This window comes from Nilaparvata lugens, chromosome 7 (assembly GCF_014356525.2).
Source record: "Nilaparvata lugens isolate BPH chromosome 7, ASM1435652v1, whole genome shotgun sequence".
Classification (NCBI taxonomy): domain Eukaryota; kingdom Metazoa; phylum Arthropoda; class Insecta; order Hemiptera; family Delphacidae; genus Nilaparvata; species Nilaparvata lugens.
In genome coordinates, this window is record NC_052510.1 from 41,976,854 (window position 1) to 42,000,172 (window position 23,319).

General features: G+C 36.5%; 1 protein-coding gene across 1 annotated transcript in view; it reads right to left on the reverse strand.

Annotated features, from left to right (window-relative positions):
* Positions 1–3,613: 3,613 nt before the first annotated feature.
* LOC120352418 overlaps positions 3,614–23,319 on the reverse strand; it is a 31,456-nt gene continuing 11,750 nt past the window's right edge. Inside the window, exons 4-5 of the mRNA XM_039432807.1 lie at positions 5,466–5,555; positions 3,614–3,768 (exon numbers count right to left, since the gene is read on the reverse strand). Of these exons, the coding sequence (XP_039288741.1) occupies positions 3,661–3,768; positions 5,466–5,555 (198 nt within the window). The 3' untranslated portion in view covers positions 3,614–3,660. The remainder of the gene's footprint in view (positions 3,769–5,465; positions 5,556–23,319) is intronic.

Consider the following 23,319-nt stretch of genomic DNA (forward strand, 5'->3'; position numbering starts at 1 on the left):
TTTTGGTAGTCTTTCACTACTTGTCCTTTTTGTATTAGCATTTATTCATCATGTTATCCACCTATTATTCGTATTGCTCGTGTATTTCTATTCGACTCATCTAACATATATGTATTTTTTCGTACTCATCATTTTTTTGCACTCGCTACGTCTTGGTTGACAAGACTTGTTCCTGCATCGAGGGGGGAGCTTTATGTTAGATTTCGTCTCATGTTTTTAGCCAGTCTTATGGTCGTCCATCTTGTTTTTGTAGCATTTGAATCTACCGCTGCTACAGTCCGCAGACAACTTTCTCATGTGTCATGCGATCTCTGACGTCACAGTTTCATTGATCGCTTGATCGATAGTAGCGCTAGTTGTCGTCTGCTTCTTTCAATGTTTTCTAGTTTAATATTCGTCTATAAGTATTTTGAATTGTATTTTCATTGTTTTTGAACCTCCTTTGGTATACTTCAACAGTCACTTCAACCTCAACACCTTCAGTTCGCTTAATATCGATTTTATATGTTCACTTCATTCGTAGAGTTTGTGCTCATGACTGCCGTGGACGTCATGTTTCCGCTATTTGGGCAGTTCCTGTTTCGTCAACCAGCAAGCAAGAAGGGTCACTCCTCTTTGTACAGTCATACGATGTAACATCTCAGTTTTTTTAACGCGTCCATCTTTGGAAAACTTTATCCATTTTCATCATTCATTATGTCCTAGTTTGTGTGCTTATTCAAGAACCATTCAACGCATTTTTCATCAGTGAACGTTTTTCAACCATATTTTCTATGAATTTAACTTACCTTTCGGGACTTTTCTACTAAGCGTCCTTTTTTGCAATTCACGCCATGCTTTCTGCGTACAACGTTTTTCAATTATTCATCACATTATTATTATGAACTGTAAGTAATTTCAACATGAATTCCACATGAACTTTCAACAATCCTCAATATGAACTTTTGATTTATTATTTATCACTTCAATTTTACTGAGCATCAGTACACACTTTTTAGCGGTTACATTCATTCATCTTGTATGCTCATAGGAGATACATTTTTCAACTTGGGAAGTCTTGTGCAAGTGCAGCTTACCTTATTCAATATTTCAACTCAGGAAATTTGCGCAAGTGCAGTTTGCCTTTCATTGTCAACCGCTACTCATTTTTAGCTACTCAGTCTTAGCTACTCATCAGTTATTTAGTCGAACTTTGTCAATCTCAATTCTTACTGATGCCAGTGATTTCATTTGTCAAGAACATTTTATCTCTTTTTTCAAATATTTATTCACTGCAATTACATCAACTTTAGGACATAACCTCAAACATTAAATTATTCTACTTAACTCATGGTGGAACCTTTTTTCCAATTAACATTCAACCAGTGAAACTCATTCAATTTGTGAAGTGCCCATTCGTCGTTATATTCATTATCAATTTTAATATTGGAACAGTCTCAACTTTCAATATCTCAACGTACTCAAATCAAGTTCTCTTCCGCATCGGTCATCGTTTATCAGGATATAATCAAGATATCTTCATCGTTCAACTTCTATTAGCCCAGCAGCTGTCTGCAACTACAATGTACTTGACAGGAGTCAAGTTCCATCCTCGGATTTTGAGTCACCGTAGGCCTATCACTTTGGCAACACATCATTAATTATTCAGGGAAGTCTTATTCTATTATTCACATTTTTGTACTTACCCTCTCAGAGGCACTGTGTTTACTGGTAGTCTTCATCCCATCAATTTTGTTCCTGATTAACTTTTATTCCTAAATAATAACTATTTTAATACGATCAATCATTCAATTTTTATCTTCTATTATTATATTACTTATGTGTTCTACATATAGTAATATTCCCCATGTAACTTGACATGCGTTAAGCTGTCATTTTCCCAGCCCGCTTATGTAATACAATATGCTGAGCTTTGTCTCCTTTCAATATTGTATTTGGTATTTTTCAACCTTTTCTATTTTTAATTATTAATCGAACCTTCAGTTCTGGACAGACTTTCTGCTCCTTCTGCTTACATTATAGCCAAGTTGCTATATTTGTCCTCTTTCAGTGTTACATAGTCAACAGCTTGAAAGCTTCAGGTACGATTGGATTCTACCTAAACTGAATTCCTAGTTTTCATTTGTTGTGAAATTAGGTAATTGTTCATATTCATATAATTTCTGTTTTTTCTTACCTTTAAGATTACTAAGAATTTTGCAGGACTTTTATCTAGGATTTTTTGTCTCTCGACTGTTTTTATTAGTCAGGTTAAGATTCTCATATTTACGATCTTTTTTCAAGTATTCTAAATTTATTCATTTTTAAACATTGCTAAATTTTGTACGTTCAATTCAATCATTACTCATTGTCATTATTGTTCTATTATTAGTTTCAGCATCAATATATTCTTTTGCGCTCACAGAGGTAACATCGTTTTGAAACATTGTATCAGTATTCTTAAACGTACTAGCAAAAAGTCTAGGTACAATAAACTACTTGAGTGCATTCCTAAGTGTTTGTATTATCGGAGCGAACAGAACAACTTGTTACCGGTCCGGTTTCCGATTAACTAAACTATTAACGGAACAAGCAAAGTGGGCCTGAATCTTTATCTTGACTCTGACAGGATTATCACTGCTGGCCGCGTAAGCAACAGTAGACGCGTCCTTTTGGTTTCCATGGCAACCCACCTCTTATCAGCTTGTTGACTCTCACTCTCAATACATTTTCTAAAAGGCGGGTGATTTCAAAAATACCACTTGGCTATGACTTCTACAACTTCTTTAACAACTTTTAATTGTTGAGTTGGTGCGTTCTATGTGTGCGCTGTGTTAAAGGACTTACTGACAGTGACTTCTGATGCTGACTACCACGTTTAAAATAAACTGTTGTTTCCTATTCTCTTGTCAGTATCCTTCTCCTGTCATCCTTTTTCTTATTCAGGAGCTTCCACATTTCTTCCCCGCCTTGTTCGCTCTCTAGGCGCTACTATCTCCTCTTTTACACTTCCCTACAGAATATTATAGTCAGCTGGTTCGTCTAGTAGCGGAATCAGATTCAATATCGAGAGAAAAATCTTCAAAACTCACTCTCAACGAATACTGTAATATTCCTAATTAGAAAAAAAATGACTTCTCAACTCGAGACATACAGAACAACAAAGGACAACCTGGCCTTGTACTATGAACCATACTGTTTTAGAAAGAGTCATACTCTGGTTTGAGGAGATATTTGCTGGCGATGCTGTTCAACTGGATGTCCTGGTTCGGTTACTACCTCATCATAAATTGACTGTGTAAAAGGTTACACTGATAATCATAAGAAGCATCCACCACATCAAATTCCTAAAAATCTTTCGCGTACGCTAGTAAATGGTTCGATTCCCAGTATCAAGCAGCAATTGAAATAGGAAATATGGAAGAAATTGGTGGTTCATGATCAACTGAAATCTCTATGTAATGAGGGTCATCTCAATTGATTAATATGATTGATAGAATTCCATACCAACGTTGAACGATTTTGATTCAGTTTTCACACAGAATTTCATATTTCAACCTATCTAAGAATTTTGAAGAATTATCATCAGGAAATTTGAAATTACAAATATTGAATAGTATACAATAATTATTCTATCAATATTGTTTTATTTCAGTTCATCTACGTGATTATTCTTAGACATCACAAATGTACAACAAAGCCTCGAATCATACGAATAAATTCTGAAGAGCGGTTTGATGCCATAAGCTGCAAAATCAATATGGCGTAAGTTGTGGCCGCTAGAACCATCTGAAAACCGATTAAATTAGACTTCATTATTTTAACTGAATGAGTGAGAAATCGAATAATAAGTATGTTGCATATCGTTTATAAATATCGAATACTATGATATCTAATATCAAATTAATGCAATACAATCCAATAATGGATATACGTATAATGCGAATTATAATAGAATCCTTCAATAAGTAGTAGTGTTCAAAAAAGAGCATGGAACAGCTTGAGCAACGTCATTAGGGCAAGACCATAATATTGAGCGTTTTTCCAGTCAAGACATAACCCTTACTTACTACTGTACTCCTAAAACATTATTTTAGAAAATATAGTCCAAATTTCTGGGACATGTCCAAATCTCTGTTCATGCCAAAGGTTCTTCCACTTCAATATAATATAACATTGATTAAATATAAATAAATTAATATTGAATACATTAATTAGAATTATCTTATAGGAAGAAATTAATGATATATTTCCAATGTTTGAGTAGGTACCTATTATATCTTCTTTATATATATATATATATATATATATATATATATATATATATATATATATATAATTATGTTTTACTTGTGACCTCCTGGGTTGAAAAACTCGCTCATGAATTATTGTTTTGATCTCTGAAGTCCAAACTTGTAATTTCAGGGTTGGTAGAAATTTATGGAAACAGCTAAATATCACTTCCACAAGTATGAAATGACAGTATAGGTTCCATGGGAATCCCATTCCAAAAAACTACTTTCTGTCGTTTCAAAACTTTTGTCCGCCACCTCGGATCCGTCATATGGATCCAACATAATTTCGAATCAGCTTTATTTTGAATCCAACTCCATTTTTACAAATGGGAACGTGGTCATGACATGAATTCGATACAGAATTTCAAAAGATAGTTAATGGCGAAACCCACACATCGGCGATGTCTCAAGCCGTTTCAATGATCTCAACATTCAAAGATACTATCAATGATACAAACAAAAATGAATAAGTACCTACATTTAATAATCAAGTGTTTATGAACACTAGTAGCTTCTACTCACAAATTTAACACTTTGAATTGGACAATTATATATAGCAAATTTGTCAATGTCATAGCAACTGCTGTCACAAGAGGTATTATTAATCACGCGTATGTTACAGACAGACAATACGTATTAATTAATAATATTGTGTAATATTTAGCTTGAATCATATGTTGGCGCATAAAGTCTGTCAGTCTGTGTGATAACTCCCAAAAAGCATCAGCTTTTTTTAATGAATGGAAAAATTACAGAAATAGCATGTAATTTATCCCAGCTGACCAAATTGTACTATAGAGCAAACTGACCAAATTGGAGTTGAATCAAAGTATTTTTTTTTCTTTTGCACTTTCAATGTTATACTCACAAACGTCCCTGGAAAAGGACGGAGATGTGAGTCAATTTGTTGTCCAACGAGCTTGTCCTGTAAAAAGGTTCGAAGAAGACGGGCCTGTTCAAAATTTGAAGCCGATTGATCAATTCTCTCCAAAGTTTTTGCAGAATATACAAACAGACAGACAACGTTTTTGGCCTTAGGTCAAAAGTGATAATATATTCTCATTAAATATCATATTCTAATTTTTTATATAGTGGATATTCCAATTTTTATTATAATATATTGATACTTGCTTTTCAATGATTTGTACCCTACCGCTTTGATAAATTATCGATGGATTCTGAACCACTTACAGAGACATAGGCTGATTTGCTGAGTGTGATGAAAGATGCAAATGATACTTCAGCCTTGGAAGATGCGAACTGTAGCATCCATACCTCTATCTAGAAGAAAATCAGTTAGTTCAAGGATCTCAATCAATTCAGGAAATACTCATATGACTTCTACATCAATTTTTAAACAATTTAAACTTGCTATCCTACTGACTATACCAAAATTATCAATAACAAAACGAGTTGTTGGTGAGCTCACCTCTGTGATACCAAAGGAGATCGTAATTGAAAAAAAAGATAATTCAAATGGAATGAAGTGCAAAAATGAGAGTACACAAATCTCAAGTAACTTGGAAAAACAAGCAAAAAGCCTAATATTCTTTTGAATGAAAAAGACTAAGAAATTGTCAAAAAACCACTGATTTATTGATAATTAGAAAGACCGGTTTCGGTTATTACACCATTGACAATCTCTGATAAACTAAAACTAAATACAATAGCAGCAGAATTTATACTAGTAGGCGAGTACTGCTATTGGTCGAGGGCATGAACGCCTGCCATTGGCCTAGCTAGACAGTCTCCTCCCACTCAATGGTGTGACAAAATGGCGGCTCAAGCAACAAAATCGCCATGATAATAAAATTTACTTTTAGTACAAAATAAGAACCAAGAAAACAAGTGTGAAAGATAATAAAACAAATATCTGAATGGAAAAACTATTGACTGATGTATGCTTACAATTGTAATTATACATGTATGTATGCATCATGCATGTATAATTGTAAGCATACATTAGTCAATAGTTTATCCATTTACATATTTGTTTCATTATCTTTCACACTTGTTATCTTGGTTCTTATTTTGTACTGAAAGTAAATTCAATCGTAGCTCTCTGAAACAAATAGGTTATGTAGTTCCTCTGTTTTTATCCTAATCTGTTTCATTCTTAACCAGTTGATTTTTCTATGTTCAACATCTTCTTTCCTATTCACAATATTTTTTTCTAGATCAGTTGTAGATTTGAAATCAACTTTTGGGTTGATTCTCTTGATAATCAGTGTATTTCTTCTCCTCGCCTGCTTCATCACACTGATATAATCATCAGGAGTGTATAGTCTTTGTTGCATCTTTAGAGCACACTCAATGTCCCCAAAATCGCTGTCATTAGGGAGGAAGCTGTGTCCATGAATTAAAAACTTCATGGTGATTTCTTGTAGGCTGGGATGGACTTCCAAAACACTCTTCAACATTAACACCACCTTAATATTGCGGTTCTGCCCACCGCATGAGTCACTCCACAATATCAAGTTTGTGACATCAGTATCAATGGAATTTAAAATATGCAACCTCAAACATGATGGAATCTCTTGTGCACCTCGTCCAGCTTCACCTTCAATCCAGCTTCATATTGCAGAAGCCTTTCTCACTTTTTCCACTATGTATGCCAAGGTTGTACAGCCATAGTTGTCTCTTGTAAATCATTATATTCGCTGGAAGCTGGGGTAATAGCCAAGTCAATGAAGGCAAAAAATAGGCATTTGTCGGAACTAATTAGTGAAAAGCTGAAACTTTGCCCAATGTTACATTAGTATAAGAGAAGTTCCCCTACAAAAGTCCCCGACCCTACCCCTCTTGCTTACCCCCCACCTTCTTTTTAAGTTAAAATGTCGATGTTTACTAGAAGCTCGATATCTCAGTAACCAATCATCGAATAGAGTTGAATTTTTTTTAGAAAGGTTGCTAATATAATGGTCTACAATAATGGGTCTATGCTTTTTCACGATAAAAATGATAGTTATCCTGATATAAACAAAAACATCTAAAAAAATGAACTTTTTTCAACTAGACTCATTTTTGTTTCCCAATTTACTTATTTGTAAGCAATTTTATCGAAAAAAACTATTGATGAAAGTTTAAGATCTATTCTTTCTCAATCCAACGATATAAATCTTGCTTACAAAAAATCTGAAATGTCGCTCTGGGAGGGGGAAATAGCAACGCGCTACACTTTTACGCTACGCGCTACGCGGTCCCCACACATCAAGCTCGCACAACCCATGCGTCTATTTGAAAAACGAGAGATTCTCAGTTATATTTTATTCTTCAATACCCATAGTTCAGATTGATAGAATAGTTTTTATGTTCAATAGAAAAGTAGCTTGTTTTTGTGGCTTTAAGTTCATAAAATTATATTGTTAGATTTTAAGAGAACCATTGTGACTAGATGTTGTATAGAATGCATAATATGGATATTTTTGAAGATACAAATGCAGAGTGAGGCTCATAGCATAACTATATAACATATAACTATATTATATACAAAAGACTAAGTATTTTGTATGCTACATTTTGACAATACAGTGGTGAGCTGGGCCCATAGAAATAGATGACATCTATTATTATGGCTGGGCCGGGCAGTAGGGGTGCGGCGCTAACGTTGCTCCTCTCAATATTGTTTTTGTTGCTAAATAAAGAAAAGAAACTCGTTCTTTGCATTCTCGTATGAGTGGCATTCTCATCCCTCATGTCAGTTTCAGAGGGAAGTTTGCCAAGTTCGGACGTGCGTGGTAGACTTTTCGTAGTGAAGCACGTGGTAGATTTTTCGTAATTTTTCGTTGTGAAGCACGTGGTAGATTTTTCGTAATTTTTCGTAGTGAAGCACGTGGTAGATTTTTCGTAATTTTTCGTAGTGAAACACGTGGTAGATTTTTCGTAATTTTTCGTAGTGAAGCACATGGTAGATTTTTCGTAATTTTTCATAGTGAAACACGTGGTAGATTTTTCGTAATTTTTCATAGTGAAACACGTGGTAGATTTTTCGTAGTTAGTGCATTGATGGTGACAATTTTTTCACACAGTTCGATTATGAATTATTTATTTGTGATCCCTTCTGAGTGATTACACACAAAAATATAGTTTTGTAGAAATATCAGTTCGGCGTGATGTGCTCCTGTTACTCCAAACAAGTTTGAAACAATTAGTGATGGATGAATCGGACTTAAATTGTTTAATTTGTGGTAACAAACTAGATGACAATATTGTAGTTGTAAAGAATGGAATCAATGCTATTTCTGAAGCCAGCAAAAAAAGAAGAGACAGTTTACATGAAAAACTACGAGGAAAGAGTACTATTAAATTACACAAGTTATGTAGGCAACAATACACAAGACCTTCGAGTATTCAAGCAGCTATAAAGACACTAGATGAACAAAATGAACCCAGTACATCAACCACTGGAGTTACTCGTAGAACCCATCAGGACAATTTTGATTTTAAGTTGTGTTGTTTTATTTGTGGAAAATCAGCAAATTACAGCTCTAAAATTCCAACTCAATATAGAAAACCATTTCACGAAGTAACGACGATCGAGTTCAAAGAAAGTTTTTTACAAAAGTGCAACGTTAGGAGTGACATATGGGGTGAAAATGTAAAAGCCCGACTTCTAAGTGCAATAGACTTAGTAGCAGCAGAAGCGCGCTATCACAAACATTGCTACACAGAATTTACTAAATCTAAACCGATTGAAACACAAAAAGGTAGACCTCAAACCAAATTAGCTTCTACATTTACCAAAGTATGTAACTATATAGAAAACAATGATGAGTGCCAATATACTATAAAAGAAGTTCAGGATATTTTTAAATCTTTAGCTGATGATGATGCTGCTTATTCTGACAAACACTTAGGAAAGCTTCTCCAAGAGCATTTCAAAGAGAGACTAACATTAACAAATGTTTCTGGTAAAAAGAATGTTTTCTGCCTTACTGACAATGTGCATAAAATTGTGGACAATTGGTATAGAAACAGGGTTCTTGATCTAGAAGAAGAGAAGAAGAGGATTGTTTCAGCTGCTGCCTCAATAATAAGAGAAGACATACAAAGGAAAACCTATGACTTCAATTCGTATCCAGATTTGGAAACAATTAAATCAGGTGGAAAAAATCTCATCCCCGAGACTCTTGAAATGTTCATGTCACAGGTTACAAAGAAGAGGAATTCAATTGAATCACAAAAAGTCAATAAGAAATGTATTGTTATAAGTCATGCTATAATATCTGCTGTGAGACCAAGATCATTCCTTTCACCTATACAGACAAGCCTAGCTTTGACTTTACATCGACTGTATGGTTCTGAACATTTAATAAACATGTTGTCTTCAATGGGAGTGTGTGCATCATACAACGAAGCTTCGACTTACATAACGTCACTAATCAGTGCTGGCTCCCCAATTATTGAACCTGATGGATTTCTTCAACACGTTTTTGACAATGCCGACGTAAATATTCGAACCTTAGATGGACTAGGAACTTTTCATTCCATGGGAGGCATTCAGTGCATCACACCAGGTTCTTGTGTCCAAACTCAAACTACTGTGAAGAGGATTTCAAGTGGATCATTTCAAAACATTGAAAGTATTCGTGAGTATGTGTATCCAATGAAGAAAAGAAATGCTGGTCTGTCTAACATGATCATTGAAGACTTGGATAAACTGAAAGAAGTTGGAAGTGTGTCATGTTTACCTTCAGAATATTTGCATCCCCTCAACTTCGTATGGCTTTCTCATGTACACTCACAGCCTGGGTGGAGTGGATTTATGACCAACCTAATGACAAACTCAGCAGAATGTCAAACAACATACATTATGGCAGTACCATTTATTAATTTGGATCCCAGCAATATGTCAACCATCTACACAGCATTGCTTTTTGCAGCTGACCAAAGTAAGAAACAAAATCAAACCTGTATTGTTACATTTGATCAGCCTCTTTTCTTAAAAGCTATGGATATAGTAGGTGCCTCTGATAAAGACAGTAAAATATCGAAAACTGTTGTCCGTTTGGGAGGATTTCATTTACTGATGTCTTATATGGGAGCTATTGGGAAGATTATGGAAGGAAGTGGTCTAGAAGATCTCTGGGGCACAGTGTATGGAAAAGCTACAGTAAGTCATATGATGAATGGGCATGCTTATGACAGATGTCTTCGAGCATTTACACTAACAGTAGCAGCTCTAATGAACATTGCTAGAGAGCAGTTTCCTGATATCCAACACTGTTTTGATGAAGTTGATGAAGTATGTAGAAAAATTATTTCAGGAGAAATGTCAACAAAACATGCATTAGAGAACCCCTTGCTATTAGAAAAACTCAATCAATTGGATGAATGTATGAAAACCATTGAAAAGACAAGCAGGACAGCTAAGTTGTGGCTGCAGCTTTTTCACACTATAGATTTAGCTCTTAATTTTGTGTATGCTGAGAGGACAGGAGATTGGATTATGCATTTAAAATGCACAACAGATATGCTTCCATATATGCATCAGGCTACTTGCCTTATGCAAAGTATGCACATATTTATGCCCAAGAAATGACCAAAATAACTGAAAAACTCTCTGAAAAAGAATTAGATCTTTTCATCAACAAGGGATATTTTACTGTGAAAAGAACAACAAGATACTGGTCAGGAACATGGACAGACATGTGCATAGAGCAATGTCTGATGAGGCCAATGAAATCTGTAGGAGGACTCACTCATGGAAGGGGAATGAATGAAAGTACTGTGAATAAATGGATTCTTGGGACACCATACTTCATAAAGATTAATGAAGCATTAGAGGAGTTCTTAGACATTTCTATTACCTACAGTGAACAACATGTTGAGCTGAGAAAGTCAAGAAAACTCAGAGACCAAGCTGATATTGATAAGTTCACCACATGGTTCAGACAACACAATCCATTAAATAAGGAATCTGGAGAGCTAGTTTCATTATCATCTGGTTTCATCAGTGATGAGTCAGTCAACTGTGACCAAGCCTATGACATAGGTTGTGCTGCTATGAAGACAATGGTAGGAAAATCATTTGGGAAACTGACATTAAAAAGAAAGGACATGGTTAAGACCCAACTAGCACACAAATTAGTTAAAGTCAGATCCAAAGAAATACCAGTCAACTCTCAACAGCTCTTCAATAGAATACTCAGTGTGTGATAGCTCTCAAAAATTGAAATTGTATCTTGAATATGAACTGTCTTCACATCAACCATCTCTCTTCGACAATGTTTCACTAAGAAAAGGAACTAAATCATCTATCCTGAAAGTGTTTCAAGATGCTGTAATAGAGGAAGAAGAAATTGATCAAACAAATTTATGTGTGATTATTGATGGAGGATTTCTCCTTCATTATGTTCCCTGGCCACAAGACTCCACTTATGGAAATATCATACACATTTATCGAAAATATGTTGTAGAAAACTTTGGAGAAAATGTAACGGTTGTATTTGATGGCTATCCAGAAGACTGTACAACTAAACAAGAAGAGCAGAATAGAAGAGCAGCAAAAAAATCCTCAAATGACATAGATTTTGATAGGAACACAAAATGCTTAACATCAAAGGAAGAATTTTTAGGCAACAGAAGAAACAAGAAGAAGCTTATATTTTCAGTTTCTGAAGAGCTTATAAGTTCAAATATCAATACAATTGTTGCAAAAGACGATGCTGATATTTCCATTGTGACGACTGGAATAGAGGAGCTGAAGAGACACAAAACTGTTATGTTGTATGGTACAGACACTGATTTGTTGATACTGTTGATAGCTCTTGCCCCTGAGAATCAAGAAATCTACTTCTGCAAACAGATAACAGGAAGATTGCATGGAAAAGTGTTCTACAGCATTTCAAAGATAATAGATAAGGTGAAAAATACAAGGAAGCTTTTACTGTTTGCTTATGCAATAACAGGCTGTGATACAACTTCTTCTTTTTTCGGCCTTGGAAAAATAAAATCTTTAGAAATTGTTCAAAAATCAGAAGAAGCTCAAAGACAAGCATCAGTGTTCATTTGTGAAAATTCATCTAAAGAAGAACTGAAAAGAAATGGTGAAGATTTTATTCTGAATTTGTATGGCCAGAAAAAGCACACAAGCCTCAATGAAGCACGTTACTTCATGTTTACAAAACTAGCAAGAAAATCAAAACTCAGATCTAATTTTGATCTTGCTAAGCTTCCTCCAACGTCTGAAGCTGCACATCAACATATATTTAGAGTGTATTTGCAAGTGCAGACATGGCTTGGAAATAGAATGGATGCTACAGATTGGGGCTGGAAGATGGAAATGGTGAAGAAAAATGGTGATCACAAGAAAAGTTTAAAACCGGTACAAAGCACCAAACCCTTTGCACCTGATGACCTTCTGCACCTTGTGTCTTGTAGCTGTAAGACATCATGTCTTAAATATTGTGGGTGTCGGAAAGTGGGACTTGATTGCTCTGCCATGTGTGAGCACTGTGATGGTCTTTCTTGCAAAAATAGTCCTAATATTGATGGAATTATTGAACACGAGATTGAATTGGATTGTCAAGAACAGTAAAAGAAGGAAGAGAAAAAGAAGAAGAAGAAGAAGAAGAAGAAGAAGAAGAAAAAGAAGAAGAAAGAAGAAGAAGAAGAAGAAGAAGAAAAGGAAATGAGGAGGAGGAGGAAGAAGAGAAGAGGAAGAAGAGGAGGAGTGGAGGAGAAGAGAAAGAAGAGGTGGAGGGGAGGAGAAGGAAAAAGAGGGAGAGTGATTTTGAGAGAATGACTATTGTATATAGTGTGAATATTAATTTAAGTGGTGGGTGGGCGGTCCGTGATGGTGTTTGACACCTGCCGGTTTGAGCCAGTCCGGGACACGGCGGGTCCATAGGTGGTGGATGATGGAACAACCCTAAATGAGGGTTAGGAATAATCCCCCGAACCAAAACTGGCTCTCTTTATATGCTTTTGAAATGCTTCTACTGCCAAACACTGAGATCTAATTTTGGTGGTTGAGGGACCCCCTCTACCCCCCTTCTTCATGGTTTAATGAGCTTGGTAGTATCAAATTTGAGCTAAGCGCCCAAAAATACATATAAAACAACTGAAGAAAGATTTTCCGTCCGAGTGAATGTGTTAATCATATAACATGCAATAATAATGATGATAATGAAGGGTTGCATCAAAGCGTAGCGCGTTGCTATTCCCCCTCCTAACGCAATATTTCTTATCGTTGGTATGCTAAATTATATATCGTTGGATTGAGACAGAATAGATCTATAACCTTTGTTGAAGGCTTTTCTCGATAAAATGGCATACAAGAAAGTTAATTGAGAAATAATAAAAAATTTAGTTGTAAAAATGCAATTTTTTCAGATATATTTATTTTTATCAGGATAACTGTTGAGTTTATTGTGAAAGTGAATGGAATTATTATTTTAGACTATTATATTACCAACCATTTGAAAAAAAAATCAACTCTATCCGATGATTGGTACCTGAGATATCGCATTTGTAGTAACTACCTGTTTTTTCCAACTTCAAAGGGTGGTGGGGGGCGGGGAAGCAAGAGGGGGAACTTTGGGGACTTTTGTGTACAAACTTCTCTTATACCATTATAACATTGGGTAAAGTTTCAGCTTTTCACTAATTAGTTCCGACACAAAACCTTTATAGACTGGGCTATAATGGAAGCGTCTTCTCCATATCAAATGTCAGACCTTCTAACTCTTTCATTTCTTCTTTAAGTAAAGACCTTGCTAGCTCTGCCTCCTCCAAATGAGACTTGTGTATGTCACTGAGATTATGTTTTTCATTCTTATCTTCTTCACATAGTATCGATTGAGCAGTCGTAGCGAGTAGACATAGTTTTTGTTTCAGTGAGAATAGTTGAAATAGTGTATGCAATAGTTGAAGTGCTGAGTTCAGTGTTTTAATTGTTGTGCGCGAGTTCAGTGCCCTGCACCGAAAAATCAGTTCAGTGCTGAATTATCATCTAGTCCGGCTAAGGAATGTAAAGAATGTGAGGAATGTCGACTCCCAAAAGATTGCCAACTTTCCTCGTGCCAGAGTTCGAGGAGGAGGAGGAAACTGATGACGACACGATGAGTCAACTTACACCAGCTAAAAGCGTTGATTCAGCGTCAATGACTGTTAACGTCAACGTCAACAGTTCCCCGGAATCGTTTCTAAAAACGAACCAACTGAAAACTGCAACAGAGCAGTTTTTGTACAATGCATGGAAAGAAGTCACTTGTCAACAGAGTGAAGAGAGAGAAAGAATGAATAAGCTGGAAAAGGAGTTAAAGAGTGCACGGTTGGAAATCAATCAGCTCAGAGAGATGTTTTCTTCAGCATCTTCAACAACACAGAAGATTCAATCATCAGCTTCAAATACAATGCAACCAGCATCGTCTATAAGTAGCAATAAAAGTTATCCACCACCGAATTGGGAGGAAAAAGAGAAAATGGTGGCATCAGAGACTGCATGGATTCTCCCTAAACAAAAGAAGAGAAAAATCCGTGACTCACCAGACAAAATAAGGCCTGCAACTGAGTCTACAAGTATGAAACCGACAGAAAAGAAAAACAAGCCTCCACCAGTCATATTAAGCAATGTTCAAGAGTATTCGAAGATTAAAGAGGCATTGAAATCGAAAAATCTCAATCTCAGTGCCAACATGATGAACAACAACCAGCTAAAATTGAATGTTGAAACTGAACAAGAATACAAAGATTTAACTAAGATGTTAAATGGAGCTGAATATGAATGGCACACATACGAAAACAAACAAACTCGTCCAATTTGTGTCATGGCTAAAGAGCTTCATCCATCATGTGATCCAGAGGATATAAATAACGATCTTCTAAGCAGAGGCTTTCAAATAATCAGTGCTGTCAACAAAATGAAAAAAGTGAAGAAGGATGAAAAAGAGCACATTATCAGACTCCCAATGTTCATGTTAATATTCAAGAATACTGAAGATACAAAAAAAAATATATGAAATTGAACATATTTGCTATATGAAAGTGAAAATTGAATCAATTAGAAGCAATAAAATGATTCCGCAGTGTAAACGTTGTCAGCGGTTTGGTCATACTCAGGCATACTGTCAACATGAACCTGTGTGTGTGAAGTGTGCTGGAAATCACTGGACCATTTCATGTACCAAGGCTAAAGAAACCCCAGCCGAATGTTTCAATTGTGCTGAGGCTCACCCAGCTAACTACAGAGGCTGTCTTATCGCTAAAGAACTTCAGAGAAGAAGAACTGAAAAAGACAACAAAGTTAGAAGAAGTAGTGGAGTACAACATACAAACCAACAGAGGAAATTCGATTCTAGAAAGTACACTGGAGAAATATCCTATTCTCAAGTAACAAAACCTACTCCAAGCCTACAACAGGAGAGTCAACCAAAGCAGCAACAACAGCAACAAAAACCAGTTGATGTTAATAAGGTTTTGCAGGGAATTTTAAACAGTTTAAACATTCTTTCTGGACGACTTGACAGCTTGGAAGGGAAGAGTAAGAGTATCGAGAAGAAAACTAAGAAATGAATATTACAATCCAACAAGATATTAGGATTGCCACCTGGAATGCCAATGGAATGATTCGATTATTTTCTGTGTTATCGAGTCAATATTGCACATAAGATTAGTGTTAGTAGGTGTATCAATCTGACTGAATCGATGCAGAGTCATCGTAAAACTAAACAATTAGTTTTGCTTCTTTTAGCTCTTCAATTATAGAGGCTATCTCAACATCATGTCCAGTGTTGCCAGAAGCTTTTGAGGAATAGAGTTAATTCAATCTTTCCACTAATTCGTCAAAATTATCAAAGTATTGATAAATTGTATCATGAGAATTATTTTTTGCAAATTTCAATAAACACCATCCCTTCTTTTTATTAATTTTTTTACTAGGAAATAACCTCTGAATCATTTGCGATTTAATTCCCTGATTTCGTTTAACATACCCTCTTCAATCTAAATGTATGCCTGTAAGTGTTAAGATTTTTTTATAGTCATTGATCATATCAGCAAGCTCATCATTTGATAAGGGACATGACCGTTTAGCAGAGATAGTACTGCTTCCTGACTCATTGACTTTATCAATGAGCTCATCATGTGATGAGGAATGTAGCCGTTTAGCTGTTGTAGTACTGCTAGCTGCCTGAACCTTGGGAATTTCTTGAGAGTCAATCATCTCTTCCTCCACATCATAATTCTCCTCCTCCTCCTCCTCCTCCTCCTCATCCTCCTCCTCTGCCTCCTCATCCTTCTCCTCATCAATGTGTGCTAGAGTGGGGATCTTGTAATGTCCATGTGCAAGAGTTGTAATTCCATCATCTATAATATACCTCTTCTCATCAGCTTTGCTCAGTGCCTTCTTTCTCATGACTTGAGTCATGATCTGATGTTTCCTAGTGCCAAACATCACTTGTTCTCTATAGATATCCTCATCACCATATAGACAATCTAGATAGTCTTGGAAGCCTATGCAACATTCAGCATCTGTATGCATTTTTGAGAGTTCTCGCCCAAGTATCGGTCTCCGTACTCCTTTAGCTTTTTTTATCAATCCACTTGTCAGCTGAGCTGATTTGGATCACTATTGTAACACCTACAAGCATATAGCTTTGATCGTAGGCCTACATACTCAAGTGGCGCTCGGCCAGCATATTCGTCTTTGAACTTTCCAAGCACCATTTTGTTTGCATCCGAGTAGCATGGGTGGTCTGCAGGGTACTCTGAAGTGTCAAAGGTATCTTTAAGCTGCTGATTGTTGATGATATATTTGTACATGTCCTCTGTCTTGACAAGGTAGAACAAGCTATCAGTATCTTGATATAAGAGTTGAAGACGGTCCTTGTAGATGGGCTTCATGATGTTATAATGGAATTCGTACATGAGGGTTTTGCTGATGTCAAGCACTGATAACCCTATATAGATTGGCTTGTTGAGCTCCACTTTCTCTTTATGCATCATAACAGCACAAATATTCTCTCCAAATATGATACGATCCTTGTACACTGGTCAAGCAATCAGTTTCTTCAATCGCTTCTCATCATTCACTAGCTCCATGCTCATTCTTTTTCGCAAATTCTCCATCGTTTCACCAAACACGGCATTGTTCATGAGTTTGAAAAAGTTCTTTTCAAACTTATTCTTTGACTGCTGTCTTAGCTTTGTATTAAGCATGATGTAGGGTGCTAGGAAGTCCTCCTGCTCAAACCTTACACCTCGATGAACTTTAGTGATTTTCAATCCATGCTGTACTGCCTGTTTTAGGGTGCGGTAGTGACATACATAATGTTCGCAATTGTTTAGAGCTGTCATGAGTCGTACATGATTAGATTTAAGAGTTTTCTTGTTCTCTGCAAGAAATGGGAAATCATTGTGCTCATCATGCAATTCAGAAGGGTACTCAATGTCCACCTCCAAGATGTAGCCAATCTTTTGAGCATCTCCAACACCCTCAATACCTCTGCTCACCCCCTCCAACTCATCTTTCTCCATCCACTGGAATTTCAGGCATGGAAGTGGTTAGCACATTGCCCAGCTGTACAGGTTGTTTGCATCTGTGTACAGGAGATATGATGTAGGCTTCTCGGGGTCAATAGGCGCTCCTGTGTAGGCATTGTTGACTACAGCATGACGGTGTATACAATTTGTTATTTCTCCTCTGATACCTCGCTCGATAAACATGTACATATCATAGTCAGTAAAGAGCTCAAGCTCAACTTTAGTATATTCCAGCATGACATCAAAGGAAAAGCCTGGAGATGTAAAGTAGTGCACACAATCCAAATCATAAGTCTTCATGCATACATCACGGAAGCTCTCAAAGACATTGGCCAACAGGAGAACATCTGTTTTCAAGTACAGGTCATTGTACTCTCCCAGAGTTCTACAACTGAATTGGTTCCACACAGTTTGAGCATGTTCATAATCATCACTGCTAACACTCCTATCAACCAGCTTGCTGAAAAATGCCTCTTTGGGCGGGAGCAATGTTTCTTCAAGTCTCTGCCATGAATCGCAGTAGTCGTATGGAAACACTCCTTTCCTTGAGACAAGGCTCAATTTGTTTCCAAACACCTTGGCAGTATGTGGCAGCACTTTGGACAAGTCTTCCGGATTCGATGCTGATTTGACTAGGTTGGTGACCAGACTGTCTAAACTATCAGATGTAAACCGGGATGTATCGATGAATCGAAGGTGCATTTTTGGAAATATTCGTTTGGTGAATGATATATACTTTTCCGATGAGTTTGGGATGACAAACAGCTGATCCTTATCTCTACCGAGCTCTGGAATAATGAGGTGTGTATCGTAGTTTGAAGAGTTGTGGAGGAACACTGGTATCAATGATTGTCGCTGTCGACGGCATAATGCATTCCTGTAGATACCAGTTATATGACAATGGTCATACACCTTATCTTCATTGAACCGTTCATTGCAGGCCTCACAGAAATCGGCTGCATTATGTCATGCTTGTTCTCTTTTGGTTAGTGGGAGCAACTTGATATTCCTACAGTCAATTGCCTCATCTAGATCTTTTGCATACATGGTGAGGGTCTTCATGAAATGTTTGGCAGCATCAGGACCCCTGTAGACAATCGGCTCATGAGGAATTAGGTTAGTGATTGTCAGCCAGGAATCTTCCAAATCTGGGTCCCCCACAAAGTATAAGCAGTAACTCATTGCCCAATGATACTGGATAACTTTGGTAGCTTTACCAATCCATTGTTCATTGTCTCCATCAGGTTTCTCCAGGATGCACTCAAAATTGGCGTATGCTACAACAGGTACTCTATACTTTTGCACATGTTTCTCAAACTTTAAGGTTGGAGGTTTACCATCTTTTCCAACCTGTGGCATGATGATTCTTGCTGTATTATTGCTAGCACAATACTCCTCATGCTCAGCCATCCTGCGTTCTCCATCTCTGTCAAGGGTGTAATGGGTGAAACATTGTCTGCAGATGATAATTTTATGCTGATGTTTTGTGAGTTGGGATCTCACAAGTCTTTCAAAATTTTTAATGTAGCAGTAGTGGCTATTTAATTTATGTTCATTGTCATCCTCAAGGGTGCTGTTTTCATCATCATTATTACTCTCACAGAGGAGGAGAAGATCAAAGTGATCTGCCTTCATTGCATTTCCAACTCTTCTTGGAAATATAACGTTCTTCTCATCCACACCATAAATATTAACTGATACCTCTGGATTATCTTCCTCAAATATATCGATTTGACTGATGGCAGTGGGAAATCCTATGCCTGAAAAGTTGTATCTCTCCTCCAATTGATGGTATCTCTCATTGACTCTTTGAGGATTACTGCCTTGTACATGTTTGGCCAGGATAGCCCATTTGAAACATTGCTGGTCCATGTTTATAGGATTGATGATTGCCTTTCGTGCTGATAGAAGAGGTGGAAGACTGATGTAGGATGATCCACGCAGGGGAGTATGTTTGCTAATCCTGATGAGCAATCCATTGCTGATAAGCAAACTCCATCCACTGGAATTTCCTTTGAATTTCGACTCCTCATCCAGTAGGGTCATGCACGCTTGGTTGATGATGTCTGGAAGATTGATGATACTGAAGATGGTGTAGTTTGGAGTTTTGAAGGCGACATTCTGGAACTCTTCTTGTTCGAAGGTCTTATCAAGGGTGCTGCAGAAATATGTTGCCTCCAATACTAGATTGAACTTCATTGCTCCATATGTCTGCAGTTGCTGACTGATGATGTGAACAATTTTATCCTTCAGACCGCTCAGAAAGGTGTGGAAATCTTTGGCAGGCTCATCCTTGTATGCATTATTGTGGTCTAGAGTCGTGAGTCGGGATTTAAATGCCTCCTCCAGAACAACAAACTCGTCCACTGAGTTTGCTGTTTGTTGACATCGTACAGCTTTGCTCATCTGGAACAATGCAAAACAATATTGTATAAGTATGGTATGCAGTATTCAACTCTATATATATATATATATATATATATATATATATATATATATATATATATATATATATATACCTTCATCACTATCAACAGATGTTGGGGATGAAGGTGGTGAATCAGTATCAATATCTAGGATTGTGGGTCGGATGTGTGGGTGTGTCGGGGATGGGGGTTCATAGGTGTTTATGTTAAATGTTCTAGGGGATGATGGTCGGGAGCTGTATGGTGGGGTGTGGGAATGTGAATGGGGGTCTAGGATCTACTTTGTGATAGGGGATCTACTTCTATGTCTGAAACGACATACACACTATCAATGTCGAACATATTGTGGGTACAGCCTAATTCTAGGGTAAAGACTTGTTATACGTTTTTTAGGTTAGGATGAATTACAACCACCAACTCAAAGAACCTATTCCATAATTAAACTCTCAACTTGTATGTATTGGAACCTAATTCATAATTACACTAGTCATTTTTGACTATGTCATTTACTCTATGTATTGGAACCTAATTCACAATTAAACTAGTCACTTTCGAATTTAAGTCATTTTAGAATTTAATTGTCAGTCTCCAACCATCTACTTCAAAATTCTACTTTTTTGAACTCAATTGTCAAATCAGGAATATAATATAAATATAATTATATAAAACTATAAAATGCACTGGTACTTACTCTTGATGTTGATAAAGATGAAAGTAATCCAAAACCAATACACAAAAATCACACACACATGTACTGGCGGCACGACTGCACAAGACACAATGTCCCACTCCTTGCAGAACAACTCCTTTTATAGCCCCAGTTCAAGATCCCCACTGATTTTTTTCCCATTTATTCCCTATTTTATATGTTTTGTTTTTTTTTTAATTTTTTTTTAATTTTTATTTATTTATTTATTTTTTTTCTGACTTTGAGGTTAGGTTTGGTTGACCTAGATGACCTTTAGGTTAGGTTTGGTTGACCTAGATGACCTTGAGGTGAGGTTTGGTTGAACTAGATGACCTTGAGGTTAGGTTTGGTTGACCTGGATGACCTTGAGGTTAGGTTCGGTTGACCTGCATGACCTCGAGGTTAGGTTTGGTTGACCTGGATGACCTTGAGGTGAAGGGCGATTCTGGCACACTTGTGTGCCAGAGTCGCCCTTTTTATACTACTGCCCGGGGCTATTACGAAGGAATATAGGTAGACACTTGGATTTCGAAATATTAATTGACAACACATTGTTGTCAAACCATTTTTTCAGTTTAACGAGATCAGAGGTAGCATTATTGAATGTTTCAGTCCATGTGCAGCCTGTAGACACAAGTGCTGTGTCATCGGCAATTGACCATGTAGGTGCAACCTGGATATGTTATTGATGTAAATGAGGAAAAGTAGGGGGCCCAAGGTACTCCCCTGCACCACTCCATAATCAACTGCAATAGAATCATTGTCTGTGCCATTTAATGATATTCTCTGTGTTCTATCTTCAAAGTAGCTTCTAAACCATCTTAAGGTGAGATTCTTGAAGCCAATTGCTTCAAGTTTTGCAAAAAGTATATTCCTATCTATTGAATCAAAGGCCTTGGCTAAATCCAGAAAAGAAATTGAAACTTGTTTATTGCTTATTTGAGCAGGTCCGACAATCGATGAGAAGATGATTGAACATAATGCATTCAGAACAACGGAGGACACTTTGGACATCATCTTTAGTCTTTTGGTATAGGTTTAATTTCATTCAAATATGTTACTCTTATATAAAAATAAGACCCTTCATAAAAGACCAAATATTTTATTTGCAATCAGCTGCAACTTATGAGTTATAAGTTATTAGTTCTCTCCTCATAAAACAGCAATTTTCTGTGGTGTAATTTACTACATAAGAATACATTTTATTCAACTTTAATTTGAATTTAGTTATGATTCTTTTCAGAATTGAATTCTCTACAATTTCTGTTGCAAAAAATCATTTTTTGTTCTCTGGTCATTAAAGAAAGTTATTGGGCATCAAACGTAGAAATCTGTTTTTTTCTACTATATATATATATATATATATATATATATATAGAAAACACTTTAAAGTTTTATAATATGAATATGAACAGGATACACATGACACTGATAGATTAAAAACTCTTGAAAACTTACATTTAAACAAAAATTTTCGGGGGCTGGGCCCCCTTTGACTATCAAACAGGAAGTGAAGTGGTGCAGATTTGAACATTCCAACGGTCGTGACCACAGAGATGCAGTAGAGATGTTGTGTAGACCATAGAGCGCCTCCATTCAGTCTGCCTCCATTCGTCTGTGCACCTTCATTCGTCTGTGCTCTATGGTCTACACAACATCTCTACCAAGTCTCTGTGGTCACGACCATTGGAATGTTCAAATCTGCACCACTTCACTTCCTGTTTGATTGAAAAAGGGGGCCCAGCCCCCGAAGATTCTCGTTTAAATGTAAGTTTTCATGTGTTTTCAATCTATCCATGTCACAACACGACACAGATAGATTAAAAACACTTGAAAACTTACATTCAAACGAGAATTTTCGGGGGCTGGGCCCCCTTCGTCAATCAACCAGAAAGTGAAATGTAGATTTCTGCATTCACAAATCTGCACTTCACTTCCTGGTTGATTGACAAAGGGGGCCCAGCCCCCAAAAATTCTCGTTTGAATGTAAGTGTTTTCAATCTATTTGTGATATATATATATATATATATATATATATATATATATATATATATATATATATATATATATATATATATATTATATATATGTGTTAATATATCAACCAATAAGTAGTTTCACTCACTTGCTTACGTTCCACCATTATAACAAATGACATCCTTGAAGCGCAGTTTTAGCTACACTGACTCCTGTGTGTTGAGAATGATTTTCCAAAGGGGAGAGATATTTGTACTGTCATCTCTTTTGTTAAGGCTCCCTTGTTTCTCTATTTCCAAGGCCTATTGTACAATCCTGAACCGAACATCTTGAATGTTGGCTATTTGTTTTGAATTCTTAAAATTCATTTTTTCATTGTTTGTTTTTTATGTTCAATTTGTGTTCCTCTATCCCGGCTGAACACATTCTCTATCCTATTTGAACATAAAAAACAAAAAATCCACTTCAG